The sequence below is a fragment of the Mastigoproctus giganteus genome, chromosome 6 (assembly GCF_048544385.1).
Source record: "Mastigoproctus giganteus isolate SK-2022 chromosome 6, ASM4854438v1, whole genome shotgun sequence".
NCBI classification, from domain to species: domain Eukaryota; kingdom Metazoa; phylum Arthropoda; class Arachnida; order Uropygi; family Thelyphonidae; genus Mastigoproctus; species Mastigoproctus giganteus.
Window position 1 is genome coordinate 70,737,904 of NC_143580.1, and position 19,400 is coordinate 70,757,303.

Below are 19,400 nucleotides of genomic sequence, written 5' to 3' on the forward strand. Positions count from 1 at the left end.
AGAGTGGGCCAGTAAATCTGAATGTCTTATAATGGGGGATTTTAACTTCCCAGATATTGACTGGAACTTGTGGGTTGGTCACTCACACACCAGTCAGACTTTTGTGGATTTATTGGATGATTGTTTTCTGCAGCAGCATGTTCGAGAGGCAACCAGAGAAAGTAACACTCTTGATCTGGTTATCAGCAGTGATCATTCGTGTATTAAGAATTTGCAGATAAAGGAACCACTAGGTGGCAGTGATCACAGTGTGCTGAAGTGGGATTTACTCAAAGAGGTAACTACCGTCAGGGGTAAAGGAAAGGGTTTTTGCTTCCGTAAAGGGGAGTACAGTGGTCTCAGACAGTTTTTAAATTCTGTACAGTGGGATCAACTGACGATGTTACCAACAGTAAATTCTAAGTGGGAAGCATTCAAGGAATTAATCGTGGAAGCTACTAGACTTTATATACCGATTAAGAAATATCGTTCAAGGTTTAGGCCTAAATGGTTATCAAATGAACTAATGAGACTCGTGACAGAGAAGAAAAATGCATGGGATGCATATAAATTATCAGGTGACGCAGAAGCCTGTGGCAGATATAAGCTAGTCTGTAATCAGGTCACAAAGGAGGTTCGGCAGGCGAAGGCGGATTACGAGAAATCTTTGGCAAAGGATGCTAAGAAAAACAGCAAGGATTTCTTTACTTATATAAACTCTAAAAGGAAGGGGATGAATATGATTGGTCCACTTGACATCGATGGTTCGACTGTTGATGATCCTGCTCAGATAGCAAACAAACTGAATGAGTATTTTGCATCTACATTCACACGTGAGGAATTATTACAGTTTGAAAATGGAAGAAGGTTATCAAATTGTAGCAGTGTGCTTAATGATTTTGTAATAACTGAGAGCAAAGTGGAGGAGAAATTGTTGAAGTTAAACATAAGAAAGGCACCTGGGGTGGATGGGATCTATCCAGTTATTTTAAAGGAGGCGGCAAAGCAACTAAGCAAACCCTTAGCCATAATTATGAGAGCATCCTTGGACTCAGGGGAGGTTCCCACGGACTGGAGATGTGCAAATGTGTCCCCAATTCACAAAGGTGGATCGAAGGGTGACACGAGTAATTACAGACCAGTTAGTTTAACTTCTGTTCCGGGTAAAATAATGGAGTCACTGGTTAAAGATGCATTGCAGGATCATCTAGACAAGACTGCAGCAATAATTCAAACACAGCATGGGTTTGTTAAGGGAAAGTCTTGTCTGACAAATTTGATTGGTTATTATGATGTGGTCACAAAGGAACTGGATGCGAAAAATAATTTTGATATCATATACTTGGATTTCAGGAAAGCTTTTGACACTGTTGCGCATGGAAGACTACTGTACAAATTGGAGCAGAATGGTATTAAGGGTAAGTTGCTACAATGGATAAAAGGATGGTTAAGTGGGAGAAGACAGAGGGTGGTAATCAATGGGTGCTGCTCTTCATGGACTAATGTTATTAGTGGAGTCCCACAGGGTTCGGTGTTGGGTCCACTGTTGTTTTGTGTATTTATCAATGATATTGATGAAGGTATATCAGGCTTAATGTCGAAGTTTGCAGATGACACAAAGGTTGGCAGGGTTGTTAATGACAGTAATGGCAGTGTGCTACTGCAACAGGATCTAGATAATTTGGGCAGATGGGCTAAGAAGTGGCAACTGAAGTTCAACCTTGACAAATGCAAAGTACTGCATATGGGTAGAAGTAACCCCAGAGAAACGTACCAACTGTGTGGTACTACACTTAAGGTGGTAGAAAATGAAAAAGACCTGGGAGTAATTGTGCAGTCAGATATGAAGTTTTCTGAGCAATGCAGACAGGCTGCTAGGGCAGGTCATGGGGTTTTGTCAATGATATATAGGAATTTTGCTAGCAGGGAAAAGGAGGTGATTGTCCCTCTGTATAAGGCAATGGTCAGGCCACGCCTTGAGTACTGCGTACAGGTCTGGAGGCCTCATTTTAGGAAGGATGTAGATTTGCTTGAGCGTGTACAGAGAAGAGCAACACGATTGGTGAGGGGAATGAAGGGATTCTCTTACCAAGAGAGGCTTAAGTTCTGCAAATTGCAGTGGCTGAAGACTAGGCACCTGCGCGGTGATCTGATTGAGGTCTATAAGGCCTTGAATGGGTTGAGCACGCTGAATTCTGATGGGATCCTTCCACTTGTTCAGATTACGAACCTACGGGGACATAAGTTCAAATTAAGAAAGGACAGATGTAGAATAGATGTGCGGAAATTTGCCTTTAGCCAGCGGGTGGTTAATTGCTGGAACAAACTTCCATCTGTCGTTGTGGAAGTTGATAGGTTAAATAAATTTAAGGAGGAACTGGACAGGCATTTGGAGGGAATGGCGTGATGATTTTTTTTTTTTTTTTTTTTTTTTGGCTGATGCTGCATAAGCTCCTACACTTGCTTTCTTGCATCATGTGCCACTACTACTACTACTACTACTACTACTACCTAAATTGTGCAAGTGAGATACTTCTCCACCAGTTCTTTGCGATATTTGCACAATTTTACAGGGATTTTTATATTAATTTATTTCACAGTGAAAATCAATCAATATGAAGTAATTTATTTAAAATCACCGATGTAACGTGAGGATTTAATCCATTCAACAAATAAAAGAAGACTTTGTGAAGTTTTTATTCACATATAAGTCAGCAAAGAGTGTCTATCAACACAATAAGAAGATGTAATTAAAATTGTATAGATAACTAAACAGTAATACAACTTCCATAAGTTAAATTAGAATAATCTGTTTCTTATAAATAATAATCGTAAATCTATTATAAAACTTTATCATATTTTAGTTTGTTTGTTTACCGGAAGTAGCCTTATTTCCGGAAGTAGAATTTTAAAGACATTATTAGAAGGTCTATACATGTTGCATAGTTTTTTATACATCTCTAAAACATCTACCTTATAAATATTCCTGCAAGATTTATGATCCAAAGAAATACATCCTTGATATTCTCGTCAATTATTTATACATCTTAAAAGAAGTAAGCAATATTCACACACTTTTAACCGACTGTAAAACTTAGTGCCTCAACAAGCATTCCAGCCTGTAGGTTTAAATAAAAGCCAAGTTCCTTTTTTTAAATTAATAATTTTTATACTTCCAGATAGCTCTGGAAACTGATGTATCTTTGGGTAATTTTAGGTCGCCCTTCCTTCTCCTCCTCCGGTAATCTTCAAAAACTTTACAAACGGGAACTAATTTAGTGTGTGTTGAACTATAAAGTAACAATACATCTCTCTTTCTTTCATTATTTCTTTTTCTCCTTCCTCAGACGGAAGCAAGAAGGGAAAGAAATTCGAAGCAATGACCCTTTGCCCAGCGGTCGGTTATCTTTAGTAGATAAAAGAATAAAGTTTTCTAGAAAACGAAGAAAAAAATCTAAAAGAAATGAAAATAAACTGTAGATGTGCTGCTGCCAAGTTGGTGGGGTGTCTACCCGGAATGCAGTTTATCACTGAAGACTTACGTACCGATGGGTTAAAAAATATATATTTCTGCTTAGTGGATATCTTCGGTGAGCTGTCTCAATGTTAGATCATGGTTTACCAGTTTAGACTGGATGGGGGGATTATCTAGGTTTAGAGATCGAAATAAAGAGCACGCATGTCAGATAATGCTGGAAGAAGATAGCAAGTGGGAAGTGAAAAAGGAATGAATTAGTATTACAAAAAGGAATAACGTGAGGTGGGAAAAAGACCAAAACAACAAAAGGGACAGAACAGAAAAGAAATAGAAAAAGTAAAATGAGAACGGAACACGAATGGATGGATACAGTGATAAAGAGAGAGATTAAGAGAAAACGATAAAGCTAAGAAGAAAGAAGTGGGGATTAAGATAGTGAGACTATTGGAAGAAATAAAGACAAGTTAGGATTAACGAAATAAAGATTAAGAAAGTGGAAGATCTCGGCTGAAATTTATTGCTGAATGTTGAGAGGAAAATATACGAAATAAGGGCACGAAATACTGGACTGAAATAACGACGTCTCAATAATTTTGGAATAACAAACATACACTCAGTTTCTAATTTATTAGGTACTCCTCAAGTTCGCATTCAAATTATGTGACTGTGACACATATATATCCAATGTAAATGGCAGAATCCCCAGCAGCTCAGAATACACTGCAGATGAAATAATTGGCTAAAACTTGACCTCAGGACCTTTGAACGCGTAATACTTGAAGGAATGGACCAGTATTTATTTTAAACGAAAATCAGTAGTTGATAAACAGACAGGGGAAAGTGCCAGTACTGTAAAGGACAACAGACATGACTCCTTGAGTGATATAGCAAACTAGTTCAATGAAGAAAAGGAGCGGGTATCTGTACACTGGATGCGTCAAACATTGCGCGTCCTATACAGCAATAGATGACGCCACAAAATATCATTAATGTTTCCACATAAAACAAAGAAGCAATTTTGCTATGGAGCATCAGAACTGGACAAAGGCGAACTTGAAAAGGGTCTGGTGGTCCAACGAATACCACCTCTAACTACATTATGCTGATGGCAACGTCAAGATTTGGTAAAAGCATAATGAACCCGTCACGTATGTTCATAACACTTCAGGCTAGCAGGGGTAAATGTGAAGGTTTTAGTCTTTTAGTTCATGGCTCCCTGATTACTGTGGACGAACACCTTAACTTCCCATCATGTTTCATGTCCATCTATCAAGCGACAGCTACTTCCAGCAGGATAACACATCGCGATGCCGAGCTCAGATTAAGTCTCACTCGATTTCAGTTGCATTGTCCAGTTTTCAATGACCCGTATAACACCAGAGTGTTTGTGATCAAACAAAATATTAGGTAGGCGCACCTAATAAAGTGGGCATCGAGTGTATTCGTTCTACATTAGCAGTGATGGCATCCTCGATTCTTTAAATATTCACTGCGAAGAGCTCATTTCGGAACCTGCGCTAAGCTTTCACAGATTATCTGATCCCTTAAACGACCCTTCTCACGAATCTCCTCTTTAAATGAAGTTTTATTTTTAGCCCTTTTTATTTCCATCGTTCCTTCCAACAGGTGGCGCCATATGCGAACGCTGGCTCCTTTCTTTAATCACGGAATTGTTTCTTTAATCATTAATTAGGCAAGCAAAACTTGCTTCGTGGCATTCGTCGGAGAACGCAAGTGACGCGTCCTTGTTGGACGGAATTTTAAGCTTCCTTTTTCCTTTGATCGGCTGATCGCATCCGTTGTTTCTGTAAAACGCTGTCTTTAATTAGCATCAAAGCTGAGAAAAACGTCACTTTTTGTAGCGATGTTCTTTCTTTTGTTTTTTGGTACTTTAGCTAAAACAACATAACTTTCCATTAGAGCTGTCTGTTCTCAATCAATGTAAAGGTACTGAAGAAGCGGTCAAGAAAAATAAAACACAGTTCTCAGGAAATCCGTTAGTCTTTACCGGAAGAACAAAAAAAAATAATAATAAAATAAGAAGCAAAAGAAAAACTTTTGAATTTTTAAAAGAGAAAAAAAAATAATAAAAAGCAGCAAATTAAAAATTCTCTTATGGTCGTTCAATTACTTACGTGTCGCTCGCGAGGTGTCCAAAAAGAAGCCAATAATCGCATCAAGAAAGAATATAATATGCTCGTAACTGCTTTAATATCGGTGTCTCTACAGAGGTTGATATCTTTAACGTTCAGCGCCTTAATAATGTTCTTAATATGTTTCTCTCTCAAGTAAATCACAAATTCGAAAACGTTTTATTCACAATATTTCTGGCTTTCTTCTAGAATTGAGTGTGCGTGTGTTTGTCGCTATTTCACATACCATAATAGTCTAATTAATGGCTGACAGCTGATTTTTTTTGTATAGCTATGAAAACGGGTTGAAAATTTAATAAATTAACGAAATAAGAACGCATGCGCTGTTAGCACTTCGATGGAATTTCAATTCTCTGGCAACTCTCTGGGCGCAGATCGTTGATATTCTTCAAGAGATGGCCTGTGAGCGGTCGCACGTCGCCGTGTGAACCTGGGATCCCAGTGGGAAGTCTAAAATGCTGATGTAGCTGACATTCAAGTCACACAAGTTTCTTCAATGGGGCCTCCTAAGCCCATCAGCGCGAATGTATAATCCCCTTATATCCGCTAGACGAAAGGCGATAAGTTGCCCATGTTTAGTATGCTGGAGGAGACTACCCAGGTGTGAACCTAAATAAGCAGGGGTACAGTTTCCACCCTCCCGTCCCCAAGAGGAAAGTCTGTCTGTCTCTCTCTCTCGTATTAGGCATTACTATTTGGCAGATGATTTTCAACAGCCGATGAAACAGTACTTCATTGCTCAACTGAAACTTAAGGTGGTTAAGACCGTGTCTGGAGTTATGATATGTTTTGGCGATTTAAATAACATCATCCTGAAACTCAAAACCCTTCAGTTTCGAGTGTATAGCCATAGAAAGATGATCAAAAGATCCCATTGCTAACCTCAAACTTAAGCCTTTTTATTCGCAAATTCTAAACCCACTAATTACGCTGCTGGATTTCTTAAACTACAAATCATCTTGTTTTCAATTATGCAATATACGAATCCCTCCATTTTGAAGCTAATATCTGATTAAGACAGTAATCACCACCCGTAAAGTAAATTATCGAAAATTGCATAACATAGATTTTCTCTTCATAGAACTCCTTCAAGTCATCATCTTTTTAAATCTTCTATGATTAATTTGAAACTCCACAATTCACTGAGAGCGTTCAAATAAACTGTTCACTAACCAATGCAATTTCTCCTGAATACCAGATAACCCTCGATGTTTCCCTTACCAAGAACTCATCACGGTACCCAGAAGATGATATATGTTCCTTAATTTCTAACCTGTAAATAATCTCCAATGCCAGTGTGCAATGGCCCAGCTCCCAGGTGCTCTCTCAAGCTTGCACAAGCCTGTGGGATTTTGAATGATTTGCCGAGCCCTTTTTGATTAGCTCCAAAAGCTATACGTGATGAACAATCTGTTTCACAGATTAACTCTATAGATTAACTAACAGAAACTAACAGATAGACTAACAGAAACTCTACCAAATGCAACGCTTATAAACCAATTCAAGAAATCTTCAACCAGCGAAAGTTATGATCTGTGGCAGCCCATTAATGTGACTGAGCAATATAAGAAACATCTATCGCTAGTAGAATACGTAAAAGCCAAATAATTAGGTTCTTGCGAAATTTAGCTAGGGAATCGTTAACTGATTGGCAACACACCGCTTTGTGGACCTCCTTTCCTTGGTATTCGTCATTCTCAGCCTTGTGATCCTTGGCATTACGGCAAGGCTAAACGGGATGATATATGTGATCAACACAGGTTTCATCTGCCTAAGTTCGCAACTATTGGAAACAAGTTCCACAAAATTGCTAAATTAATTTTAAAAAGGGCAAAATGCAATCTTGGTCCAATGAGGGTTGTGTTTCTACTTCTGAGAATGATGTTGGCGTATTCTCACTCTCTCTTTATTTCCACTTTTTTACATCGTGGTAGATCCAGTTCTGCGTCACCTAAAAATAACCACTCATTCAGCAACATTTAATTTAAATTCTCTTCCAATTCCTGCATTAAAGATCACGGCACAACTATCTATCATAAACAGCGCAGCCTATTACACATCTCTGATTTTTCACTAGAAATAAATCGAGACAATCACAAAATATTGATATCAGGGAGTAGCTGACCATCAAAGCAGTCCCTGTTCTCATATTTTAAAAATGATTATTTGCACTGTCGTATTCATTTGACAATTCTGCTCTAAGAATACATCCCCGGTATGTTAATCGTATTTCAAAAAATGGAAAGATATTTTGACCATCAACTACCGCCTTACTTTGTAACTTCAACTCTTTAAAGACGATGAAAAAAAACCCTTCTTAATCGTATTTCTTATTGACATATACGTAGGAAAAAGATAAAGAAACCCAAGCAGCTGCTTTTGACATTTCAAAGACATTAGATCGGGTTTGGCAAAAAAAGCCTGCTAAGTAAAATCTTTATGCCTTAAGGGTCCCTTCCACAAAAGGTCACAAGGGGAAGGAAATGGGATCATTTTTCCGACTGGATTTTAGGCAACATTATTTCATGAATTTTTACTGTCAGACAAAGTGAGTCTGACTTTCATGACGTAATGGCTTGAACTCTGTACCACGCTGCTTTAGAATTCCTGCTACGACAATTACAGTTGTGAAGAGCCAGTAAATCATATTTGCATCATGTTCCGATGGTCCTCAAAGTTAAGTCCTCCAAGCCAGAGCTGGATAAGAGCGAAATACGATGAACGCAATGCTCGTGGATGGATTCTTCATAGGGTTCAAATTCTAACCACGGGGAAGTCGGTCAGTTCCATCCATTAACCTCGAGAAATCGTGCAGTAACATAAGTTCAATAAAGGATGGCCTTGCCGTCCATTAAAAGGAAAATGTTCTCAGAATTTTCCCTTAAATAAATTTGTATTGGTAAAATACACTGCAAGGAAGCCAGGTTTTGCTGCAAAAGCAAGATAAACAATTAAAAAAACACTTATCTTTTTTGTGTTTCCCTCATTCCGAGGGTAACGATCTAGCAGAGTTTTAAATTTTCCAAGCCGTCGACCTCAACTATCTATGAAAGCAACTTATTCCGGTAACTAACAACTCGCTGTATAAATAAAAAACAGTCATGTTAGGGTCACCGAAGAGCTATGTTATCAGCCCAATTGTATTATGCCCATAAATTGCAAGCATTCTCTATTTGGTTTGCCTGTTTTTCTGGACAGAACCTGCTTTACCGAAGGGTCGGAACCTTGCTATCCTCACCTTGACTAACTCAGCCATGAAGTGGGGGGGAAAAATATATATATATATATATATAACGGTATTCCAATCCATTCCTTTTTCACCCGTTTGGTGAGGCGGCGATTACATACGCTGTACTACTCGCTCAGACACTCGCTGCATAAACTACCTAGAAATCAATCTACCATACCCCCTAAATTTTAATTTAAGTTTTCAATTTCTAGCGTAAAAAACACCGCAGAACTCTACCTTCGTTCTTTTTATTGTCTCAATCTCAGAGCTTTAAAGACTCATCAGATACCCTCTATGATATCTACACTACCCTCTGAAAGGTATCCTGAAATATCGGTTTCACACTGACGTCACCGACACTCACTTCAATAAGGTGTCGGTCCCACTTTGGCCATGACAAGCCACCACCACCCTCTTCGGTATGCTTTCCACCAACGAATGACAGACTACAGCGAGTATAGCCCTCCATTCCTCCTGCAAAGCAGTGACCAATTGCGCTACCAATGCAGGAGGTAATAGTCTGGACCACTCCTGACGTTCCAGTTCATCACGAAGTGTTCCATAGGATTTAAATCAAACCCTGTGCCGGCCAGGGGGGGATATTCAGGGGGATATTCATGTGTTGTTGTGGCGGATCCCAGGGTTTCCCCCATAAGCCGCTATTGTACTTCTTGTGTTGAAGCTTATGCCAAAACCGGCCAATTGTATGTAGTGTGTTGGTCGTGTAAGTGTTATGATGTGTTCTGTTGTTATGTTATCGGCCGGTGCCTGGCTCTTAGCAGGTAAGAAGCAGTAACACCTGGTCACTACGTCTCATCCCCCATCCCCGCCACGTGGAGGCGGCCAGGATCAATTATCTCCTGCTGGGCAAGCCCAGGGCATAACACCTGAGAGTGCCCGAAAAAGAGAATGAAGTGGAAAAAGAGGAATACAGAGGGAGAAGTTTGGGATCTGGGGAGGTAAATGGATAGAAAAGAGGAGAATCAACAGAGGGACTCTCCAATAGTTAGAAGTGAGAAGAAGTAAAACAAGAATAAAGTAGGAAGAAGTGGACTAACTTCTCTAACCATGGAGACCTATCTCATGGAAAATCCCATCCTAGGAACTAGGATCAGCAAAACATCTTAATTACAGTTTGCCTAACCCCTTGTAGGCAGAACCGTCTTCAGTTGTTGAAGAAATGATTGATCTTCTAAAAAAAAAAACACACAGTGAAAGCAAATTCCACGAATTCTGAAAAGCTCCACAGAAAGACACTACGTGCAATATGTACAATATCCTCTTCTTCAGGAACACAGCAGAATATACACTATGTACAGATTCGTCCAATGTAATGCCAGGGTAATGCCATAACCTGGCCCAATAAATAAAATGTTTCAGGGTTAACGCAAAAGTAATATACATGTCCAAATCCCAGATGAGATCACATTAGGCAGGGTTCAAAATTATGTTTTAAAAAGTTCTTGCCTAAATACAATTTGTGTGTGGTATTCACTCACAAAGTAATATTAATTCCAAAAACTATGAAACGCTAAAGGCCAAATAGTATCTCGATGAGTAGAGCAAAATTCCTTATACAGAAAAACCTATTCTGCAGAAAACAGTTTCACATCAAGAACAAGTCTATTATAAAATCCAGGAAAGTATAGTGTAGCACTTTATGATACTAATCAGTTGCAAATATAGAATCCAATCAAAAATGAGAGATATTTCTTTCCTAATCCAATAAAGGATCCAAGAACTCGCCGGCCATTCTAAATTTATCCATTCCCACTTTTGCCCATGAACCATTCTTGAACAGCATCGGTAGAATGGCATGGGTCTGTACTACAGAACCGCCACATCGTAGGGAGCATGCAATTGTCCAAAATGCTAAGGTAGGCCTTCATGGTTCTCCACATTTTATGTGGTGCGGTGGTGTTTTGAATGGTATGGCCCAAGCAATGCGAAACACCACTGCACCACAAAAAATTTCCAGTTTCCTTTCGTTGTAGGTTACATCAATGAATATCCTCCAATATATTTTGTTTAACAAAGAGTATTCCACTGGACTCTGCCCTTGACCCTTTGTTTTTTTAATATATATAGTCGCTAATCAAAAAAATTAGAAATCTCTATTCAATATCTAGTAAAGCCAACTTTTAGCCCCGATTACAGACTGTATATGTCGTGGCATAGATTCCATTAAATGCCAGAGAGAATCTATTGCCAATCTGACTATCCTTCCATCGGGTATATCTGTAGCCACTGTATTGTGGTCGACAGAGAATTGCGAAGTCGAACTACCCTATATAGTATATCCCAAACATTCTTACCTAGATTGAGATCTGGAGAATTATACAGCCAAGGTAGATGTTGCAAATCGTGGGAAAACTCCCACGATTTCCAACCGTATTCAGATACAATTCTGTAAGGAGAATAGTTGCGTTGTCGTCTTTAAAGAGACAGCGTAAGATGAGCACTGCACTAAATCCCAGATTCTTCAACCCCCCTGCATAGATCGGTTGGAAATGTGTTGGAAATTCATCGCCTATTCACACAATAGGAAAACTTGTATTAAATCAGTGAAGCAAGGAACAGCTTGCAAAGTGTTTATAGCGGCAGAGTGGAAGCAGAGGAATTGAAGCTATCTGTTTAAGGTGGTTTAACGCGAATCCCAACTAATAGAATCAATTCAAAACAGACGGTGTTAGACTGAAATAGCAGGAAAGCTCTATTCATGCCATCCTTTGTTATTACAGTATTACTTGGTGTAACTGCAGAAAGGAGTTTCTCCCAGTACAGTACATCGAACTGCGTGACTTTGGTCCGTGAGTAAGGAGATCAAGGGCGGATGCTTCATTTCATCCTATGCAAAGAAATTAACGAGTGAAGAGAGCTCATGAACATGAGAACTAAACGTGTACCACCGTTCACCGATGAGTTCTGTTTCTGTCCATGCACTGGTAACTGATGCACGCGGACATGAGGTGCATCTGGTACACGATACCTTCTATGTGGAGGATGAGCCACTGGAGCCACAATGCTACCAACGAGAGCTTTTATTTTTCGAACTTCTTGCTAACGAGGATAGAAATTTTTCTTTTTTTCGCATCATGACCAAGTTCTGGTTTTAGTTGCTTGTTTGTAAAATCTAAAAAATTTGACCCAGCCAACTTTTTATCTGAAAATCATTTTAGGCACTGGAATAAAGCGTGTCATCTCGAACCAAAACCGAAATCAAATCTCAGAGCAATAAAAAATACACTAAGCTGCAAAAAAAAAGTGGGCATGTCTCATATCATGATAAATTATGCATTAAACAAAAAGGTGTGTTCCAGAAATGTTAATTACGGAAAGAGTCAAGCTCTAGGAACTCTTTACATCATCCATTTCACATCGCTAAAATTAACTTTATGACACATATATAAACGATTTTTTGTTTCTTTTAGAAAACAAAGCCTAAAACTCCGCATATTTTATGTAAGTTTATTTAAATAAGCTACAGGTCAAAAGCTGAAGAACAGGATATTAAGAAATTTCTAAATTCAACAAAATATTAAGATTCATCTGAGGCTCTTTTAGCTGATCTCAAGCATAGAGTTTCCCCAGTGAGTTATCCTGATTTTTAAGCTGAAAGAGCACATCATACCATGCATTTCGAGGGAGACCAAAGTTTCTGCGTGGTTTTGTGGCAATTTCCTGTATTCACTGCTCGCATATTCCTATTTCTGTCTTATTCTCTGAAGTAGAAATGTTTCATCTGTTATCAGTATGACTTTCTTCCAAGAACTACACAAAAGGACACAGAATTCGCTTCGTCTGTCCCTTTCAGAATTCCTCCAGGAAGTCTGAATTTTGTAAGGAAACATTTTAGCATCTTTGCGAATCATGAATTACCTTGCTGTTTTGTTATTCCAAACCGAGATGCTGAGAGAGTCATCTTCCCGATTTCTTAGGACTACAACAACTTGCATTCTGGATGTGCGCAACACATTCTACCATTCTGACAACGCCCTTCTTACTGTCGGTAATACCAGCAGATCCTCACACCCCTTTACTAGCATTTCTACTTTACTATCGTATCTGCTTGGGGTTTCCTATACTTGAATTTGGATTTGAAATTCGCTGCATTCTGATGGCCGGCTTTGATAACACACCTGCTTTGTGTTGTTACCATTCCATTGACAGCTGTTCGCTAAAGTTAGCACTCATGTTAGCGCAATCCATGACTATAAATGTGGGACGACCTTTTGGAACACTACAGGAGTCAGTTTAATGGGTCTTATGGTGAAAATCTCAAATAAAATTATCCGAAACCTTTATCTCCATCTTTAAGAAACTTCAAAAGAATGTTAGCGACATGATAAACTGACCCCACAGCCTTAGGTGCCTCGTAAGTTGTAAACAGTATTAACAGCTATCAAACAGTTTAAGATGTAAGTAACGGATCAAATTATAATTTAAATTGTAATACCAATTTTAAGAGTGAAAGATATACTGCCAAAGATGCTGTTTATCAGAAAAATTAATCAGCATCGATGTGAGCTGAAAATCCATTAAAGACATTGTAAAAATTCCCATAATTTTGCTGCAATGTCTAAGGAAGTGTCCAACTTGATTCCAGATCTTCAGGAGCCATCTGAAACATATTCTATCGCAAACAAGAGGATTTTATACCATAAATTTCTTCGGCGCTCATCGAAATATCAATTTTTCTCTTTTCCAAAAAACAAAAGAAATTGAAAGAAAGAAAAACATTGATAGAAAATAAAAACGAAAGTGATCTGAGGAGTATTTCTCCATATAAACTGAACAAACAAACAAAAAAGATCCATCTGGCAGAGACCATCAGTGAAAAGTGGGTCCTGAGAGGGAAAAAAATCCGGGCGAAGACACAGCAATCGCAACCGAAACATCAGACAAAACACCGAGCACTTTTAGCTCCGGAAGTCCCACATGGTTCCGTTGTCATAGAAACCGAAATCAAACAGTGCCGGGATGATCGAATGGTTGTCTCGTTTCTACCATAGAACTGCACATTTTCGTGTTCTGTCGAGATTTCAAGAGAAAACATTGCCGGGATGATAGCGTTTTTGACTTTTGCATGTACCACAGTTATTTGTCAAAGTGGTGAGACTTACAGATAGCAGTGATAGTTTTGCAGGAACTTTAATTAAGTTTGTATAAGGATTGCTTTGTTTTCTTTGTTCCCTTTTTTTTATTTTCGTAACGATTTTGCTGATGCTAACAGCATTTTGGAATGAAACAGATAATACACACTACAAGCAATGTGTCAACCAGAGAAAAAGTCTCGCCACATGCCCACACACACAGGGTGAGTTATTATACACGGTGGAAGTAGATCGCAAGGCTTCAGAAGTAGCGTGTTGCTAGTTTAATACGATGATTCTGGATGAAAAGTACGAAAATGACTTCTCTGTTGATGAAACACATGGCAAGTCCACACCTGTATGAACGAGTGACCTAAAAAACGGCAAGAAAACATCGGGAGAGAAACCGTATGCACTTATACACGCATATCGGTTTGTGTATTCAAGAAATATTCGATACACGTTGAATCTCGAATCAGTCGGAGTTCCAAGCACGCCGCCATATTTTTTAAACTGATGTCTTTAAAACATAAACAATGATAATTAAATCAATTTACTGATCCGTGAGCGATAAAATTATTGCTTGGCACATATGGGTGTCTTTAAAATCAGTAACGTAAATTCGTTCACAACACGAGGAGAGTTTTCGTGGCTGTGTGGAATACAAATTTTATTCGCTAAACTAGACTTCTTTGAGATCGAGGTGTAACGCCAATTGTCTCAATGTTGGACGAAAAACAAGCAGCACCTTCCACTGGAGAATCATAAGTATCGAGTCCTTCTTGACAGCATAGTGGTTTTGCTATTTTTTCACTTGTTGGCAGAGGTCTCTGAGTTCGATTCCGTCTTAGAGTGGAGGAATTTCGAAGGTCTTTCGATGGAGGGAGTCGGGTTTCCACCGTCAGAGATTCCGGGTATTTCGGCCCACAGAACATACAAATTGGCCCATGAACACACACACTTATGCATGCATAATACACAAAGGCGCAGTTATTTCTAGAGTTGTTCATGTGCCTAAAACCCTACAACAACCACAATAAGTGCCACCAACCAGACAGTTATTTCTCTAATTATCAGCGTGTCTTTAAAGGATGGCCAGATACGGAGCTTCGTGTCAACACCATTCATTTGTTTGGAAACCCAATAACATTAAACGACCGCATGTCTTGCCAACGATCATGTTCTATCAGCCTCAGAGGGATCCTTGGCAACTTTTCAACGTTTAATTTCAATTGGCTCATAATTCTTTGATGAGAGACAAAGATAAGCCTTAGGGACACTGTCTCTATATTTCTTTTTTTTTTTTACTTAATTAATGAATTTTATATTAGTAATTAAATAAATAAAACTGATTAATTAAGCAAAAATGCGTACAATACAAACAGCAGCTTAGGCATATCTATGTACGTATGCTCATTATGTATGCATGTAATCGTTGCCTAGCAACTAATAATGCCCTATTTAGATGCGTAATGCGCTGTTCACTTGTCGGAAAATATAAAAATAGCATATTAATCACAGTAAAAATTCTAAGCAGTGATGAACAGCTTATCGCAGTGCATGCATGATGGGAAGAGTATGTATAAATGCGGAAACCCTTCATTTTGAGAGGCTCTGCTGCCAATATTTGACATAAATATAATTGTAGAAATGAATAGCAATCTCTTAGTAACTGGTTGCTATAGCAACTGTTCCTCTTTTCCTCTCCTATGGATGAATAGGTAAAATCAGTCACAATACAATAATACTACAGACACATTTGGTGGCTTTCCACTCCATTATGGAGCATGCCGTTTTCGAATATCAATCCCGTCTGATCAATGAACTCGCTCATGAAAACCACAGATCAAAGTATCCATTTTCCAGTAGATTTACATATACCAATGCCGAGAAACTGCAGATTTATTGAACAAACCACGAGCATTGAATACGTTCTCCTTTTAGCTTGCTTTTCGCTGGTTTAATCAAAGAACAGCTTTCAAAAGCAAACCGCATCCTTCCACATTGTGGTTTCGCAGACATGCACGATGTTGAAAAGGCATGTCGTCTAGCTGGTGACATTCTCTTTTTTTATTTTTCTTTCACTTCGCTACCTTCACCTTGCACACAACGGAAGACAATGTTTTTCCAGTTCCGCAATCGATCCAACCATCCGTTACTTTCGGGAAAATCATCAATTTTAAGTTCGATCGTGAACTGCGTCTTGAAAGAATGTTTCCATTAAGTGGAAGGTGTTTTGCGCGATTAAAACTATCTAACATTACAGTACCAATCTGTTCGTGTAATTCTACTTCAAATATAAGTCTTCACTGACACTTTCTTTCCCTCTTAACGGTCGTTGGCTACGTCTAAGGCCTTGAGACTTTAATGCTCAACCCGTTCTTTTTTTTCCTTCAGAGATACTGAAATTTTGTCTCATGGGACAGTTTTTTTTTCTAATAATGTTGTATTCAGACACCTCTTTGAACGCTTTAATCAATACATGCAGCATATACACTCAGTGTGCACTTTATCTGGAGCACAAAGGAAGGAGCTATTTCCTCACAGGATAAAAAATGTGCATCAGAAGAAGGGAGAGTATCCCACACGCATTCATGGACACGATGATATTATAAATATCACAATGATGACAAAAGGTGGACAAATGAAAGCACATTCATCGAAAGATACCAAGAACGATTTAAAATGTCTAACCCTACTCAGTGACAATTCCACCTCAATCACAGACAATTTGACCTAGCAATTCTCAAGGAGCATAGGCTTAAACAAATCTTTTTTCTCTCACCTTTTCACTTCTTTTGGCCAAGTAAACATTGGGCGGAAAAAAAAAAATTGCAACCAGTAAAGATGTCATGCAAAAGGAGATTTGATGGAGTATTCTTGGATCAATAAATCCGCATAGCGGCTTTGTACACCCTAAAACATTTCGCTATAATCATAGCCTAGAGCAATAGCTCTCCAATAAGCGACAACTCAATGGACATTGTATAGTCTGGGCAACATCGTGAAACCAAGAAATGTCAAAACTGGAAACCGAGGTCTGAAAAAAAATCGATCTTCTCCAATAAATTATCGGTGATTTTCCTTCGTGTAACTGTTAAGACCATGGCATAAAGCAAAACTAATGACACCAGGCATCTACAATGCCGACATTGCAGAAAGATAGGGAGGACAGCAACGCAGAGCGAAGCATGCTTCACAAGAACATACTGCTGCTCCTGATTCCCCATAGGCCACGCTTAGACAGAGATTACTGAAATATCTTTGCAGGCCGATGTATCAGTGATTCTTTCCAGTCAACAGAGCTCATATTGACTGCTTCCCAATGATGTGCATCGTTCGTGTCAGAATCCTGTCAACGACTGGAGGATTTCTGAAAGGCCTCTTCATTCGAGGTTTAAATTATTTCTGAAGTATACCAATAACCAGGCCCTTTTTTCTTTGCCTATGCGTTGGTGTGATCTTCACTCAACCGAATAGTAATGATATGGACTCGAAAAGGTCATTAGAGTATGGGTCGCTTCTGTGAAGTATTTATACCAGGGGAAAATTGACAGCAAATGTACTTGAGGCAGATAATTTATTGGTTGTTATGACACACTGCCCTTTATGTTCCTAAACAAGTGGAAGTCTCATAGTTCACGGCAGTTTTACTTATCACCTTTCGAAGGAATGTTATCCAAGTCCAGTGGAATACAATTCGCAGTCGGTAGCTGGACACTATCAAACCGGTGTTTTTTTAGAAGAATTGTTGATTTTGTTGTAAACAGAAAAAGAAAAGATAAATATTGTTGAAAGAGAATAAACTGAATACAAAGACTGCACAGAAGACAACGAAACAACCAAATAAAGCTGGTTGGCTGACTTTCGTAAAGTCAGCTCAATGGTTAAGTCTGTGATCTTCTAGGACTTCAGTTTATAATAAAGCGGACTGATTATATGTAAAGCGTAAATGAAATTTGAAATATTTAAGGTCATGAAACATTTGAATATGAATTGTAGCTAAACCTGATGCTTATGGAATTCCCAATTCGAAAGGCTAATATATCTGAATTTGAAAGTGAACATTTCGCCAATATCTTTCCAATTTACAAATATACAGGGAAAAATCTGTTACTTTCCACAACAAGCAACCTCCCCCCTTGTTCCTAGAGAAACTATTGCGATAAAAACACCTCAAAATTCAAACAACAAGTCCCTGAAATTTAAATGTGTGTATATGTGTATACGTGGCGTGGCCTTCCTGCCCAATAAAAATACCAAAATTGGGATTGCTGCTCACGGAAAAGAAGAGAAAGCGATTTATTTTTTCATTCACTGTTGAGAAAGCGGTTGCTTCAGTTTTCTTTGAAATTCCCCAGTGACCCTTTTATCCTGTGTTCCTGTCACAAGCAGAAAATCCAGACTCCAAATGCATAAAATCTGCATGATTAAGATTGTGGCAGAAAGAGAGAGGGGTCGGAGTTACAAATACATACCACGACCTACCATAACACCGTTGTCATGGCGATGGCTGCTGTGCTCTTACTCACCCGCTGCAAACCATATTACGAACGGAAATACGCCGTATGAACTAACTTCATTGAAATTAGTTTTTGTAAGGTTCTTAACGAAAACAGGACTATCTTTGAAGCAGACACAGATTACTGTACATCGAAAGGCTATGAGAGCACGAGCATTTCCAAAAATGTTTAACCCACTTCTAAATACTTCTTTCTCTCCATAGTTATTCACAAAGACTACGTGCCTCAAGTGTACGATGAATTCGTTATCAGGGGGAATACAGCAGTTCTTCGATGTCATGTGCCACCGTCTGTTCGAGACTATATAGTGGTAGACTCGTGGACCAGAAACGATGGGCTAATACTAAAGCATTCTCCAGAAAACAAAGGTAAGAATTAACCTAATCTTATTGAAAATTAATTAAATTGCACGTGGTGATTAAATGTCTTTCAAACAGAACGAAAACTGTCGCTGTTCAGATAGAACAAATATTAAAAGTTAATATATTGTGTGATTTCCATTAACCAAACACTTAAATTTTAGAATGGAATCATCAACACATCATTCTGTGCAGATAGTATAAAAGCTATTCCCTGAAGACTGTTTCACTGTGATTGTTGAAGTTTCTGTTTTTAAAACGTTATAAAAATATATGCTAATTCTAGGAGCGCTAGCATACATACGTAAAGTGCTTATTGTCTTCGCTATGTCCGTTCGTCCGTCTGAATGTAGTAACTCGACTCCTAGTGGATGGATTTTCATAAAATCTTGTATTTGGCTCTTTTAGAAAGATTCAGCAAGCCATCCCAAAATTAGCATCAATGCTTTAGTCAGTTGACTATCAAATATGAAGCACTAAAAGACATTTTTTTTAATATCTTTCTCACGTAACATCTGCCTCTTGTTTTATTTTCCAAGATAAATATCCAATGAATGCAGACAATCTCGTATTCACTGGATCTAGC

At 38.6% G+C, this 19,400-nt stretch overlaps 1 protein-coding gene across 3 annotated transcripts in view; it reads left to right on the forward strand.

Moving 5' to 3' along the window:
- LOC150084400 (cell adhesion molecule Dscam1-like) overlaps nt 1–19,400 on the forward strand; it is a 266,709-nt gene that overhangs the window by 124,117 nt on the left and 123,192 nt on the right. For all 3 annotated transcript variants that reach the window (XM_090376031.1, XM_090376032.1, XM_090376033.1), the window contains exon 3: nt 18,659–18,823. In XM_090376031.1, coding sequence (XP_090232157.1) covers nt 18,659–18,823 — 165 coding nt within the window. The remainder of the gene's footprint in view (nt 1–18,658; nt 18,824–19,400) is intronic.